This window comes from Ochotona curzoniae, unplaced genomic scaffold (genome assembly GCF_017591425.1).
Source record: "Ochotona curzoniae isolate NIBS_2020 unplaced genomic scaffold, NIBS_Ocur_1.0 scaffold_1852, whole genome shotgun sequence".
NCBI lineage: Eukaryota > Metazoa > Chordata > Mammalia > Lagomorpha > Ochotonidae > Ochotona > Ochotona curzoniae.
This window is the reverse complement of record NW_024467087.1, coordinates 49,959,132-49,974,389: the sequence shown is the minus strand read 5'-3', so window position 1 is coordinate 49,974,389 and position 15,258 is coordinate 49,959,132. Positions and strand designations below refer to the sequence as shown.

Here is a 15,258-nt window from a genome sequence, read left to right as displayed (position 1 = left end):
TAATTTTTTATTTATCTGAAAAGCAGAGAGGCAGTGAACATTACAGAGACAGAGAGCTCCCATTCACTTGTTCGCTCTTAAAATTTCCACAATAGATGTGGCTGGGCCAGGCCAAAGCCAGGAGTCAGGAAGTCAATACGAGTCTCCCACATGGGTTGCAGCAGAACCCAAATAGTATAGTCATCACCTGCTGCCTCCCAAGGGCTTCTTAGTAGGCACTGGAATTAGAAGTGAAAGCGGACTTCCGTCCAGATGCTCTGTTAAGGGATGAGGGCATCCTAAGGCTTGTGTTGATCACTAAACCAAAGTCTGTTCTGGGTGTATGTTTTTAAAGAGACTCAGGCCTTGTGTTGTCTCTCTTGCAGTGTATAGGTTCAAGAAGGCCTGAATATTCATGAAATTGGAAAGCCATTGTCATTGACAAGGTGCTTGTTAATACCAGTTGTAGATTAAATGAGGAGAAAAAAATAAACCTGAGTGGAGAAGTTGGTAAATATGTTTGAAGACATCTAACTGAAAGCAGAGCAAAAGGACAGAAAAATGGAGATATCAGAATAAGGGTTCTATTTCAAGTATAGAAAATAAGAGAGACAAATTGGAGCAGATCAGGAGTTTCCAGGAAAAATTTCTTAAGATGATGGGATTTTTTTCACTACCAAATGTCTGTATGTATTGAGAATCGTTTTATTTAATTAGTAAGGAGTTTGGGGACAAATCAGCAGGAAGAACCTAGAAAATTAAGCAAGCACATAATAAATATGAAAAGCAAAATTATTAACTCCAGGGAAACAAAATAATGCTATGAATAAAGCAAAAAAGTAGTATTGAACTACATAATTCAGATGTGCAAAGCACACATAGTGGTAACAATGTTAACAGTGAGTGTTAAATGAAATTGAATAAGGACAAGGACAGAAGAATATGCACATAAATGTCAAGAACAGTAAAGAGATCTTAAAAAAGAGATGTTTTACAAAATGTCTTGCCTTTTAGAGTGAAATCTCAGCAGAGAATGCCCAATATTAAAAAAAATGAAAGTAGCAATCTAAACAAATATGAAAGAGATTGCTGGTCATTCCCTGTTTTTGCCTTTATTTTCTTACAGAATAAAGGAAGATTTACCTGCCCACATCATTGCTCACAGTACAACTGCACTTGTATCCTCCCTTGAGGTTTGTTATGATCCTGTGGTTAATCTTTAGCCAATGGAATATAAGGGAAATTATTTTATGGTAGCTTCTGGAAACTCTTAAAAGATAGATGGTATGTTGATCGTTTTTCCATCTCTCTGTCATGCTACCTGGATCACCTCTGCCATTATTTTGGACCTTGAATGCTGAGTTACATCAAAGGTACACAGAATGGAAGCCAGAAGACACTAGGGTCCCTGAGAACTTCATAGAGCAAATCTGTCAGGCCAACTTTACGTTGCCTACCCCTAGACTTAAAAATGAAATTGAAATAGCATGGCAGTGTAGCAGTTCAAGTCTTTCTAATTCTAACTAATATAGCACATATCATGCATGGGTATACATATCGAAGGGATAATTTAAAGGAAAGGAAAGTGACTGACTTGGCTGTCAGAAAATGCTAGGAAAGAGTAAGGAATGTTCATCGTATAGTCAGTTCTACAGAATTTGACTACTTAAGCTATGAACACATGGAATTTTGATTTTTAAGATAACAATGACAACAGAAACCCATGCTCGACATTGCCTGCTCTTGGTGCTCACCTCACCTCTTCATGTTGTGAACCTACCCCAATTCTTCATTTATATTCTGTCAAACCACATGCTAGACTCTACGCTCCTTAAAAATAGGAATATTGTCTACTTCATTTCTCTCTCCTTGATAATATATACCAGCACATAGCTTCATGCTCAGAAAATACAAGATTGAACGTGATTTCCTATCTGAATCCCAACATGAAACAGCGTGGCTCTGAACAGGACAGTATTTATTTTGAGAATAGTATCGATTTTGGGAAATCTGCCCTGTACAACTACTTTCTATATATTGCTGTGTCTTCATATACTTATATATATATATATGAGAAAACACATTATTCCTTCTAGAATAGTTTAATGTTTTGCTACTTGTTCTTTGGTAGTACTCCCCAGCTAATCTGGGATGATTTTGCAGTGTATGCTGAAGGCAACTCACATTTGCTCAAGCAGAGCCAACTATTAGCATCCCTTCCCAATTCTGTGTTGACTGAGATATGGAATTAGCTATAGTGGAAATATTTATACCAGCAAATGCCATTCATTAGGGCTTCTTTTTCTCTTGCATTAGCTAATTACTAAATATTTATTAGTACTACTGTTATTTACATCTTGTATCAAAATCTTTTCAAAAAGATTTATTTATTTGAAGGCAGAGTTACAGACCGAGGGTGGAGAAAGTCTTTCTCCTTCTGGTTCATTACTCAAATGTCTGCAATGAAACCAGGACCCAAAAGCTTCAGTGAGGTCTCCCCCATGAGTGCAGGGGCCCAGCACTTGGACTGTCTTCTCTGTTTTCCCAGGTCTTTAGCAGAGAGCTGAATCAGAAGTGGAGCAGTTAGAATATGAATCAGTGCCGCTATGGGATGCCAATATTGACTTATCACACTATGTGACAATGTTGACCACAACAGCTTTCAAATGGAGTATAAGCTACTGCTACCATGACTGATAAGTGTATAAAATTTACTTCAAGTTACTAGATGCTGCCTTTAATTTTAAAATTCTATTTATTTACTAGAGAGAGCATGAGAGAAATCTCATCCACTGATGCCCAAATGCAAATAATAGCTCAAGTCAGGGGCTGATTTTAAGAACAAACAACTCAATGCACATCTCCCAATATGTGAAATCTAATTAGAATCAAAGGCGGAGTCAGGAGCTGGAGCCAGATATAAAACCCAGCAGTTTGAATATAGAGCATGGGAGTAGTAATCACTGCATTAGGCCAAACACTTGACCCATTCTGTGCAATTTTTAAAAAATATTTATTTATTTTTATTGCAAAGTCAGATATACAGAAAGGAGGAGAGGCAGAGAGGAAGATCTTCCGTTGGATGATTCACTCCCCAAGTGACCGCAACGGCCGGTGCTGTGCCGATCCAAAGCTGGGAGCCAGCAACCTCCTCTAGGTCTCCCACACTGGTGCAAGGTCCCAAGGCTTTGGGCGGTCCTCTACTGCTTTCCCAGGCCACAAACAGGGAGCTGGATGGGAAGTGGGGCCGCCGATATCAATACAGGCAACCATATAGGATCCCGGCATGTGCAAGGTGAGGACTTAAACCACTACACTATCGCGCTGGGCCCTTGTGCAATTTTCAATAGCGTTAGTAAGATATATCCAATACATCATACAATGCTGTCATCTAATTATCATAATTAAAATTTCTGATCTATTCACAGAGCTGTGGGAACAATTACCACCATCTAATTCCAAAACATGCTCATCATGCCATAAAGAAATCTTACACCCACAAGCAGTCATTTCTCTTCTCTGCCAGAGCTCCTGGCACGTGCTAATCAATCTACTTTCTGTCTTTATGGTGTGACTTTATGGATATTTCATACAGATAGATTTATACGATATGTGATCTTTTGTGGCTGGCTTCTTTTACTTTCAAGGTTCATCCCTTTCATAGCATTCATCAATAATTCACTACTTTGTGTGGCTCTAATATTCCAATATATTCATATACGAAGAGACTTCAAAAATTATGAAAAATAAAAAGATAATAAATTTATGTTTTCCATAAACTTTTTGAAGAGCCTTCATACCACATTTGTTTATCCATTCATTTGGTGGATGTTTTGGACATTTCTACTATGGGTTTAATACAAAGAATGTATTAATATTATGTATGAATATTTGTAGATAGTGAATTTTGTCATTTTTTTCTTATTATAACTGCAATTGTAAATCTAGGCTTGGAATTACTGGGTTATATGAGAACTCTATGTTAAAGTTTTTGAGGACTGTTTCGCAAAATAGTCAACACATTCTGCATTCTAACAGGTAGTATACAAAGGCTCCAGTTTCTCCATGTTCTTGCCCCAAATAATTATCTGTATCATTCACTATAGTGATCAGAGTGGGCGTTAAGCAATATCCCATTGTAGACTTGATTTTCATTTCCATAATGACCATAGTCCATTGGCCACTAACATATTTTTTTTACAGAAACATCTATTCAGATACTTTGCTTCTTTTAAAATCCTATTATTTGCCTTTTCAATGTAAATGTTCTTAATTCTGGATACAATGTCCTTATCAGATATGACATGAAAAAATTTTCTCTGATTCTGTGAGTTACATTTTTACTCTATTGATGTCATGGTTTGTAACACACAATACAAATTTTTAAATCTTTCATTAATGCCACTCATCAGTTATAGCTGGAAAAAAATTAAAAATGCCTTACCCGAACTATTTCACAGTCAACATTTAATTCAGTTGCAACGGCTTCTATTTTCTCTCTGCAAACAGAGCCCAAGCTTGTCATGCCATTGTCCCAGTACTTCTTAAGTGTGGCTAAGTCTCGGTCACTGAACTGAGTACGGTCCTGTAGCTGAAAAACACATTTTTAAAACTTAGAACAATCAAAGAAAAGATTGAATGTCATGCATTGGGATGAGAAGCACTGGATTACTTTCAACACATAAGAGTAGATACATTCATTTCACAATGTGTATCTGTGTTCCCTAATTATGAAAATAAGCATTTCCTTTGTTATTTCCAATACATGATACAGTGTACTAGTATGAAATGAGAATTTTTAAGGTGGTAGTAATATACAACTGTTGCTTTAAAAAATAGTTTTAATTACATAAATATTGTACATAAATATAAAGGAAACACAAAGAACATCTTCACATAAGCCCTTCCTGTTTTCAACAGTATATACATTCATATTCACATACAATACACTTTAAAAACACAGGCTTATATCTGTGCTGTCTTTCAATAAATTAATCTGCCTGCCCTTACAAGTCTAGACCTTGGTCTCCCATGACTCTTATAATTAATGAAAAATGTAAATAAAAAAATTGAAGAAGACAATATATTGCTAAAATCATATTTGTGCCTTCAGAAAGTTTCATAATAACCTTATCCTCTTTTGTTATCAAGCTTTTTTACTCAATAAACTATGGGCTTTATATATTGTTTTAATTCAATGAATCCTGGAAACATCACTAGGAAGTTAATTAGAAACATGAGAGAATAATGACCTCCATTTTGCTGATAAAGGTGTCAGGACAAGAAAGGTCAAAGGATTCATTCAACAGGACACAGTGTCCAGGGCAGAGCTGCAAATAGAAATAAATGACTTTCTTCAAGTGTTTTACCCCTATGATGTCTCCAATTATCTCAAGAGGTGGTGGAAAAATTTAAAAACAGACTTTAATTAAAAATATATATATATCCTGCAAAGCCCTGTGTGTTTGTGCATGTGTTCGTGATGAGAGAAGGGACAGGGAGGGAGGAAAAAGGAGGAAAGAGAGAGAGTGTGAATAAGCAAGCTTGCAAGTTTGTGACAGTGAGTAATTTGAGAACAAATGTTACAAATCATGACCTGAGTTATGTTCTGTTGCTGCCTTCTGTCTAAAATTATATGATCTAGTCACACAGAGAGGCTAAGCCTAAAGTATTTGTAGATGTACACTGCTTTCAGTGTTTCCTTTCTCACTGAAATTTAAAATGAAATGCTTCACTAAATCAGGTTCAGAAAATGGGAAAATAATCCAACATACAAAACATGACTTAAGCAAAAAAGATTGCCATAGATAAAACTGATGTAGAACTGCAATAATACACAGGTTTATTTGTTCAAAACTTACAACCTTGGGAAAACAACGTTAGCCACTGGGGGAATGCGCAATATACAAAATCTCAGTTTATTACTAAGACAGTGAAGTTAAACAGGATAATTAAATCCCGTCTCTTCATAAGAAATATGGCATTTTCTGTGTGTGTGATAATAAATTTCATTATCAGCTAAAGCTCTTTCCCCTCATTAAGAAAACCCTGATGAGTAACATTATTTATTAATACTAAATTACACATCCCCAGTAAATGAATCAAAATATGTCATCCTCTTTTTAATCAGGGAGAATAGCCCTCAAGCTATTTGCAACATAAACATCACATCAGGTGTTCATCTTAGATTGATTCATAATAACTGTGCTAAAATTCTGCCAATAAAACATAGGGCAGAAAAAAACAGAGGAAGGTTCTAGGTAGAGTCAAATGATTCACTGTTAACAGCTAATGTAAATATTTCCATCATTTTCCATTGCACCAAATTCTCCAGTGCAAGCTACCTCACATTACTGTCAGGATAGAAGAAATAATGAGCAGAACGCTGTACACATTCAGCCAATTAATTTATAATTCATTTAAAGGACATACAATGCTGATTCATCCTGTAAACTGAACTAAATAAAATCTGATTTGATTTGCTAGAAATGTGTTGGGGTCTTAGCATTAGCAACATTGAAGGTGACCTATTACAACATCTATTAAGTTTACAGGGGAAGAACAGTTATTTTTGAAGCCCCTAAGAGCATATTTTAACTAAGAAAATAAAGTCCTGAAAATCAATTGGCATTAAAACAGCACATATCCATTAAGAGAAGGAAAAGAGCGCAGACAGCTAAAGAAATCAATTCTTCCCTAAGGCAGACAGAAATGCTCATATCCTACATTAGAATGAGAAGGTTTGATTCCTACGGTCCCCGAATCCAGGTTCCAGCCCAGCTAGTCAGGCGTTTTGAAAGTGCCCAGTGGGTTTGGAGTCCTCCCTTTTTGTCTCTTTCTCTTTCTCTATTAAATAGATAAGTAAGCAAACAAACAAGCATTAACTTCAATTTTAAATATCTAAAATAGATTTGATATAAAAGAAGTAGGGGCTGATGCTGCGGTGCAGCATATTAAGCCTCTACTTATGTTACCAAAATTTCATATGAGTGCCAGTTCATGTCTTGGCTATTCCAATTCTGATCCAGTTCTCCGCTTGTGGCCTGGGAAAACAGGAGAAGTTGACCCAAGTCCTTAGGACTCCACACCCACATGGGAGGACTGGAAGAAGTTTTAGACTTCTGGCTTCAGATCGGCCCAGCTTCAGCCATTGTGACCATTTGGGGTGCAAGCCAGTGGATGGAAGATCAAACTCTTCCCCCCTCTCTGTACTACTACCTTTCGAATAAAAATAAATACAAAAAAAAAAAAAAAGAACTTTGAGGATACCTAAAAAATTCATAGAAATTAAAATGTTAAGTTTATTTTGATATGATATTTTGAAATTGACGTATTATATTTTCATCATCTTCATTTTCCATGCAATTCTTGAAGAATCCTTGTACAGTCACTCATAATACTCATCCCAGTGGCAGCTACTGTATTTTCCTCATTAACTTTCCAGTATAAAAGCAGTTTCATACTTAAAAATCAAACAAGTGGCATGATACTAAAACACCGATGTTTTCCAGTTATTAGTATGGCTTAGAGGTTGTTTAACAAATTAAAAAAAACCTGGCAGAATTTGGAGTTAAAATAAAAAAGCAAGGTGAAAGGGAGAGGAAGAGGGGGAGAGGGAGCTCTTCCATCTGCTGGTTCAACCTCTAAGTGGCTACAGCATATGGCAACCAAAAGCTAACATCCTAGAACACCATCAGGATTTCTCACCAGGCTGTCAAGAGCACAGGTCCTTGGGTCATCATCTGTAGCTTTCCCAGACGTGTTAGCAGGGAACTGTATTGCAAGAGGATCAGCCAGGATTTTTTTTTTTTAATTGATCCTCATGTGGGATGCTGGCATTGCAGGTAGTGGTTTAATAAGGTATGCCATGATGCTGGCTACCAAGATCAACATTTTTAAACATAATTTTTTGATGACATTTACGTAGTTGATTAGGGTAGGAAGGGTCGAGGATTAGGGGAAGCGTGTGAGATCATTGTTTCCAAATTTTCTTTTTCTTCTTCCTGTTTCTGGAGGAAAGGGGGAGATAAAGGGAGAAGCTGTACCCAGCCTCTCAACCGCTTCAGCACCAAGATTTTAAGCATATAACACAGAATTCTTAAATATAGATACTATATTGTACAGATCTCTGAAACATTCATTTTGCATAACTGAAGTTCTAAACACTTTTCAGTTTTATGTCAGTTTTATGTATTTGAAAGGAAGAAGGAGAGAAGCAAGACAGTGTAATCTTTCATCCATTGGTTTACTCCTCAAATGCCCACAACAGCCAACCAAAATCAGGCACCGAGAATTCAATCTGAATTTCCTATGAGAGTGGTAGGGACTTGACTACTACTGAAAGATCACACCTGATGCTTACCACAGTGGATATTCGCAGAAAGCTACAAATGAAGCAAAACTAGGACTGAAACACAGACATTCCAATATAGCACACAGGCATCCCAAGCAGCTTCTTACCCACTGTGCCAATTGTGCGTCACATCACTGAAACTTTATACCTGTTGAAAACACGCTACCCTTCTTTCTTCATCCCTATAGTCCTTGGCAATCACTTTTCGATTCCCTGGTTCTATGAGTTGTAATTGAGATTCTTTATGTAAGTGGGATGATGTAGTGTTTGTTGCGTTGTGCCTGATATAAGTCAGTTAACATGACATTATCCAGGTTTATCCATGTAGTCACATATCACAGATTTCTTTTTGACAGCAAAATAATATTCTACCATATATATATACGCATTTTTTTCTGTTCATTTGTTGGTGGACATATACATTAATTCCACATCTTGCCTACTGTAAGAGTACTGTGATAAACATTGGAGCTCAGGTATCTCTTTGGTTTGCTGATTCCAATTCCTTTGGGTGTATGCATCACCTCAGTTTTTAACATCGTTATTATACTCCATCATATGGTCAACCACAATATAAAGAGTTATGAACATCCAGCTGGCTTTCAAGTCAGTATAATATAAAAAAGCAATGCTTAAACACAGATCTTTGTCCGAGACATGAAATTCCTAGCAGTATTCCTTAATCACCTCTTGTTCTTATGTGGTCAAAGAAGAGATTTCCACCCCATAGCTAACTGCTAACAATGGGAAAATAAGAAAAACTAGTGTTAGTCACATATGCTCAGAGCCCAAGAACACTGAATGCCAAACACAGCAGCACGGAGTTGCAAATGAGAGCAGAGCAAAACACCAAGACTGTTGGTGGAAGCGGGGTTCAATCCCTGGGTCATCCCATAGGCTGTGATTGGTTTATTGTAATCACTCTTCAGGCTAGGAAGAAGCTGAGGCTTGCTACTCAGCGAGAGAATCACATGCCGTGCATGGTGCCCATGATCAGCAGTGTTTTTGAATACTGCTCCTTAACTGCAGGAACACATTGGAAAGCTGAATTTAACATCTCAATTTTCTCTAGATGTCAGGGCCTACATAATATGAGACATAATTTGGGCCTTATGCCACAAAGTGGAGACTTGACAAGTGTGAAATATTTGAAATAGTCAGTTACCTTACATGAACACAGACAAGTATTAGTCGCTCCTTCCCCCATCTTTATCACTACTATGTTTTACTCAGCTTGTAATATTCACAAACTTAGCAAAAAAGTATTTTTTTCACTATTTAGATAATGTTCCTTGCTGTTATGACTTGTATTTTTAAAAAGTGTAAGTAGCAAGTATATACCAAGCATAGAGTCCAGCATAAGTTCAACGGCTTCTTGTGGAGACCTTTTCTGGTCTGAAGGTAGAGCCGGCAGAGTGTCAATGAAAGAACCTCAACTGAACTTGAACTGTGGCGATGCAGCAAGGTGGAGGAATCCACCATGGGGGGAAGGTTGGGGGAGGGGGAGGGGAAATCCCAGTGCCTAAAACTGTGTCACATAACACAACGTAATAAAAAAAAAGGTGTAAGCAGCATTAATAATTTTATATGGTTGTTGGCCATATGCAGTTGTTTTTCTATGAAATCTTTTTTTAAAAAAGATTTTTTATTATTTTTTCATTGGAAAGGCGGATATACAGAGAGGAGAGACAGAGAGGAAGATCTTCCGTCCCATGATTCACTCCCCAAGTGAGCGCAACGGGCCGATACTATGCCGATCCGAAGCCAGGAGCCTCTTCCGGGTCTCCCACGCGGGTGCAGGTTCCCAAAGCTTTGGGCCGTCCTTGACTGCTTTCCCAGGCCACAGGCAGGGAGCTGGAAGGGAAGCGGGGCTGCCAGGATAGAACCGGCGCCCATATGGGATCCCGGGCGTGCAAGGCGAGGACCCTTAACCACTTGCGCCACTGCGCCGGGCACGCTATGAAATCTTAACTTAAGGAATTGTGATTTCCTTTCGTTTTTACTTTTTAAATATCTGGAGCCTAGTGCAGTATCCTAACGGATAATTTCCTCACCTTGAACGTGCTGGGATCCCATATGGGTGCCGGTTCTAATCCCGGCAGCCCTGATTCCCATCCAGCTACCTGTTTGTGGTCTGGGAAAGCAGTTGAGAACAGCCCAAAGCATTGGGACCCTGCACCCACGTGGAAGACCTGGAAGAAGCTCCTGGCTTCAGATTGGCTCAGCTCCTGCCGTTGTGGCCACTTGGGGAGTGAATCAACGGAAGCAAGATTTCCTCTCTGTCCCTCCTCCTCTCTGTATATCTGACTTTCCAATAAAAACAAATAAATCTTTAAAAATATATATCTATACCTTTAATGACCAGAATTCTGCTAAACATGTGCTAGAGTGTTGTTTATGTACACAGTGACATTTTTTTTTAAAGATTTATTTTTACTATTTTTATTGGAAAGGCAGATATACAGAGAGGAGAGACAGAGAGGAAGATCTTCCGTCCGATGATTCACTCCACAAGTGAGCGCAACGGTCGATGCTACGCCGATCTGAAGCTGGGAACCAGGAACCTCTTCTGGGTCTCCCACGCGGGTGCAGGGTCCCAAAGCTTTGGGCCGTCCTGGACTGCTTTCCCAGGCCACAGGCAGGGAGCTGGAAGGGAAGCGGGGCTGCCGGGATTAGAACCGGCGCCCATATGGGATCCCGGGCGTTCAAGGCGAGGACCTTTAACCACTTGCGCCACTGTGCCGGGCCCCGCAGTGACATTTTAAATCCAATTGACTGCTATTATCTACAGCTAGCCACATGTAACCCTTTAAATTATGTAAATGATTCTTGGAAAATCTTATGGCGTAAAAATATATCATCCCATTTCAATCTATTTATTTATACCTTCTCTAAATTCAGTAAAAATGTTTTCTAAGCTAACAAGGTTGAATATCAAATCCTCTGAAAGAATCCTCTCACATGACTTTTCCTTAGAAGATTTAATTTGGCTGCTTTTGTTCAAGTCATGATAAAATGCATAAAACACGTAATTAATCATTTGAAAAATGTACTGTTAAGTAGTGTTAAGTACATGTACATAGTTGTGCCACAAATTTCTGGAACTTTTACATGTCCATTAAACAACTTCACATTTCTCCTTCACCCCTTCTAGAATGATCATTCTGTTTTCTGTTTCTGCGAATGTAACTAATCAAGATAATTGATAAAAGTGGCATCTAGAGTTTTTGTCTTTATATAATTGGAGTAGTCCACATAATATCTTCAAAACTCGAAGTTAACCTATGCTATAACACACATCACTCTTTCTTTTTCAGAGCTGTCTAATAATCAGTTGTAGGTGTACATCATGTTTTTTTATTCATCCATTTTCCCATCAGTGGACGTTTTGCTTATTTCCCTGTTTTGGTTAGTGTGAATAATCCTGCTTAATATAAGTGTCTAACATATATTTTTAAGACCCTATTGTCAATACTTTTGAATATATACCAGAACTATTTAATTACATAGTATTTTTATTTTGACTTCTGTTTTGAGGCATTTCAATATGTTCACCAGAGCTGCCACATCATTTTATATTCCTACAACAGTGTACAAAACTTTAAAATATAACTTCCAGTGAACACATGTTGTTTTCACACCATTGTAAAGTCAAAACATCGTAAGTCAAATTATCATAAGTACGGTACTGCCTGTACTGTTTTCGAATCCCTGACCTAACTCGCTTCCAACAGCAGCAATATATGAGTTATATATTGGTTTATCTTTTCTTTAAAGTTCCACAGTAAACTCTAGAATTTCAACTGACATTCTCCAGCTGATATTTGTAATTCTCTCACAAGCAGTTTCAATCACAATATTGTGCTAGGGTAATATTATGCAAGCAGAAATTTTCTTTATGCTGACAAACAATGAATAAAATCCTCTATCATTATAGGTAAGTTTAAAAGCATCAAATGCAGATAACTAGACTTCTTAAGGAATTCCTTGGAGAAATTGATTCATCTTTTTTGGACAGAGTTGAATAATTTTTTTCTAAACATAGCAAGTCACAGCCTCAAATAATATAAAAGCACTGCTAATGAATTATGCAAAAGTACAAACAGATAAACACAAAACAAAGCATTGCACAGTGGGGTCCATCATTTCAACAAATATACAAAATTTCCATTTAACAAGCCATAAGTAGCATAGATTCTGATTCTTTTGAGCACTTAGTAGGGGTTTAGAATTAGTAAAAAGTAATGAACTTCGATTTTTTAAATTTAGGGTTGCATAGTGGGAATTTAAAATGTCCTAATTTGAATCTTTGAATCTCTTTTCAGTTATGGGCAAGTGACTTAATTTCTGCAGCTGATATTCCTTATCTTAAAATAACATAATACTGCTTACCACACAGAATTGCTATGAGGCTTAAACAAAAGAATACAGATAGAATCTAGGTTCATAATGAAAAGGTCCCAATAAACATTAGTCTTCTTCTGATACCACCCTTCAAATATCTGCTGCGATCTTAAATGGGAAGAAAGTGCATGCTGTTATTAACTTAAAAAGAGAATCACAAACTTGTGTGGGAATCACATGCATCTGTGGAAAGAGCAACAGTTATTGGCATACTTGGACTTTGACCCAGCTTCTTTGTACGGAGGAACTTGTTCTGCCTGCAGTTTTCTTCTGTTACAATTCTCAATTTTTATGTATTCAAAACAAGGGACACAGTTTGCACTTTTACTGTTTACACTTGAGTCATGGCTTCCTCAGAATACAGATCTTACTTCGAGATACGTAGTACACAAAAGGTTCTGATTTCATTCTTTGTCAGTATTATCATGTGACTATTCAGAAGAATTCAGACAAACACAGCATCACCGTTAGATGTTCTAGAGGTTCTTTGGTGATGTAGTCTCAGCTTTGCATAGAAGTCTATTTCTTTGTGCTCTCTGAGGACACTTACATATTGACTAAATTAAATTGTTTGTGACAAATAGCCAACAGAAAAGTTCTGGAGTTGAAAGATTTTCTGCTGTAGGCTTCTGCGTCATGGCACTTGTTTGCCTCCTCCACAACCACTCCCCACAACCACACCTCCATTTGCATCTACCGTTAATTTGCTACAGATCTCACATTAGTAATGGATAAAATTAGAAAAAGGTTAAAACTAAATTAAGATAGGAAACCCACTCTAACATATAATTTGAAAGAATGCGCTTATTGATACTATAAAATGAGCCTATAGATGTCGTGGGATATCCGTATTCAATGAAAGAGCCATTGGGACAGAAAAGAGAAAGAGGAAGGGACAAATAATTTTAGACAAATAGGGTAAGCATGATAGCAGATGAGATGAGATTACTTGGGGCAATTTTCTCTAATTGTTTATCACAATTTTAATCCAATAGCCAAAATGGTTACAACATCCTTTAAAAAGATCATCCACCTTTGCGTCAGATTTAATCAAATTATTCATATCTGTGTTTAACGTGCAATTAGAAGAAATACTTGGGAAAAGTAATATTTTTCTTATTACTTTAATGGGGAAAAATTTGATGATATTCCTTCCAGTAGAAAATATTTTTTATTAGGTAGTCAATATTTTTGGTGTCAAACATATATGTGGTTCCTAAGCACACAACAATATTAATTACATGTTCACAACTGTTTCCACTCAAATCCATGTATTGTCAAGGATTCTATAATATGAGTTTGAATCTTAGAATTTTTGTTTTTAATAAAGTCCTCTTTCCTTTAATCTTTCTACATTGGATAGGTTTTATTCTGATTTTATTATCTCCATTTTGTGCATTTTAAGCTTATCGAACTAAAGTACAACAAATATCTAAAATGAGAAATGTTTTTGAAAATATAATTATAAGACCAGGTATGGTAGTCTAGAGGCTAAAGTCCTCGCCTTGCATGCACCAGGATCACATATGGGCGCCTGTTCCTATCCCCTTCCCATGCACCTCCCTGTTTATGGCCTGGGAAGGCAGTCGAGGACAGCCCAAAGCTTTTCAACCCTGCACCATGTAGGCGACCCTGAAAACGTTCCTGACCCCAGGCTTCAGATCTGCTCAGCTCTGGCTGTTGAGGCCACTTGGGGATTGAATCATCAGATGGAAGATCTTCCTCTCTGTCTGCATCTTTCTGTACATCTGACTTTCTAAAACAAATGAAAGTAAATCTTAAAAAATTAATTATATCACAAAGATGTATCTTAAGATATGATAATTGTGTTATTACACATAAGAAGGAAAAACTTCATAATGTGTTTTAAACAGACAGAATCACAAAAATTCATAATTTGATTTATACTTATGTGGCATGATAAAATTCAATTATATATATGTGCACTATAGATATAATTACACCATCTTTATAATTTTCTTGAAAATTCCAAGTGCAAGGGAAAAATCATAATTGCTCAAATTTAAATTAATAGTGTTGTGACAGTTCATATCATCCAAACACATACCTATTTGGTTTGTACTAAAAATAAGACATTTTTCCATCAGCCTGTTACTTAAGTGTGCCCCAGCATTGATACACATGTCAGACAGTCCAGCATCCCATTGTCTACACATGTCCAACAGTTTCATTGGGAGTCTGTCTTTGATTTGAAAGCAGGGATGCATACTACATTGTATCTCCACATCTGGATATGGTTATGAAAGACTCTACTATTGTAGCAACGTGGGGGGAAATCTGCCAGCGGGTGGGAGTTTCGGGTGGGGGGAGAATCCCAGTCTCTACCAAACTGTACCATAAAATTCAAAAATTCAAAATAAAAATTTAGCAAAAAGGACATTCTAATAATCTACAGGTTCACTCATAAAAACAATGATTTGAGAACAAATTAAAATATGACAAACAAAACACACGCATAAGCATTTTCCAAAGAATAAGAACTAGTTCATAGCAAAATTCAC

The 15,258-nt window shown here is 37.1% G+C and overlaps 1 protein-coding gene across 1 annotated transcript in view; it reads right to left on the bottom strand.

The window, feature by feature from the left end:
* The window catches only part of HDX (highly divergent homeobox), a 125,334-nt gene that overhangs the window by 34,355 nt on the left and 75,721 nt on the right, over positions 1 to 15,258 (bottom strand). The window contains exon 5 of the mRNA XM_040999769.1: positions 4,424 to 4,570. Coding sequence (XP_040855703.1) covers positions 4,424 to 4,570 — 147 coding nt within the window. The remainder of the gene's footprint in view (positions 1 to 4,423; positions 4,571 to 15,258) is intronic.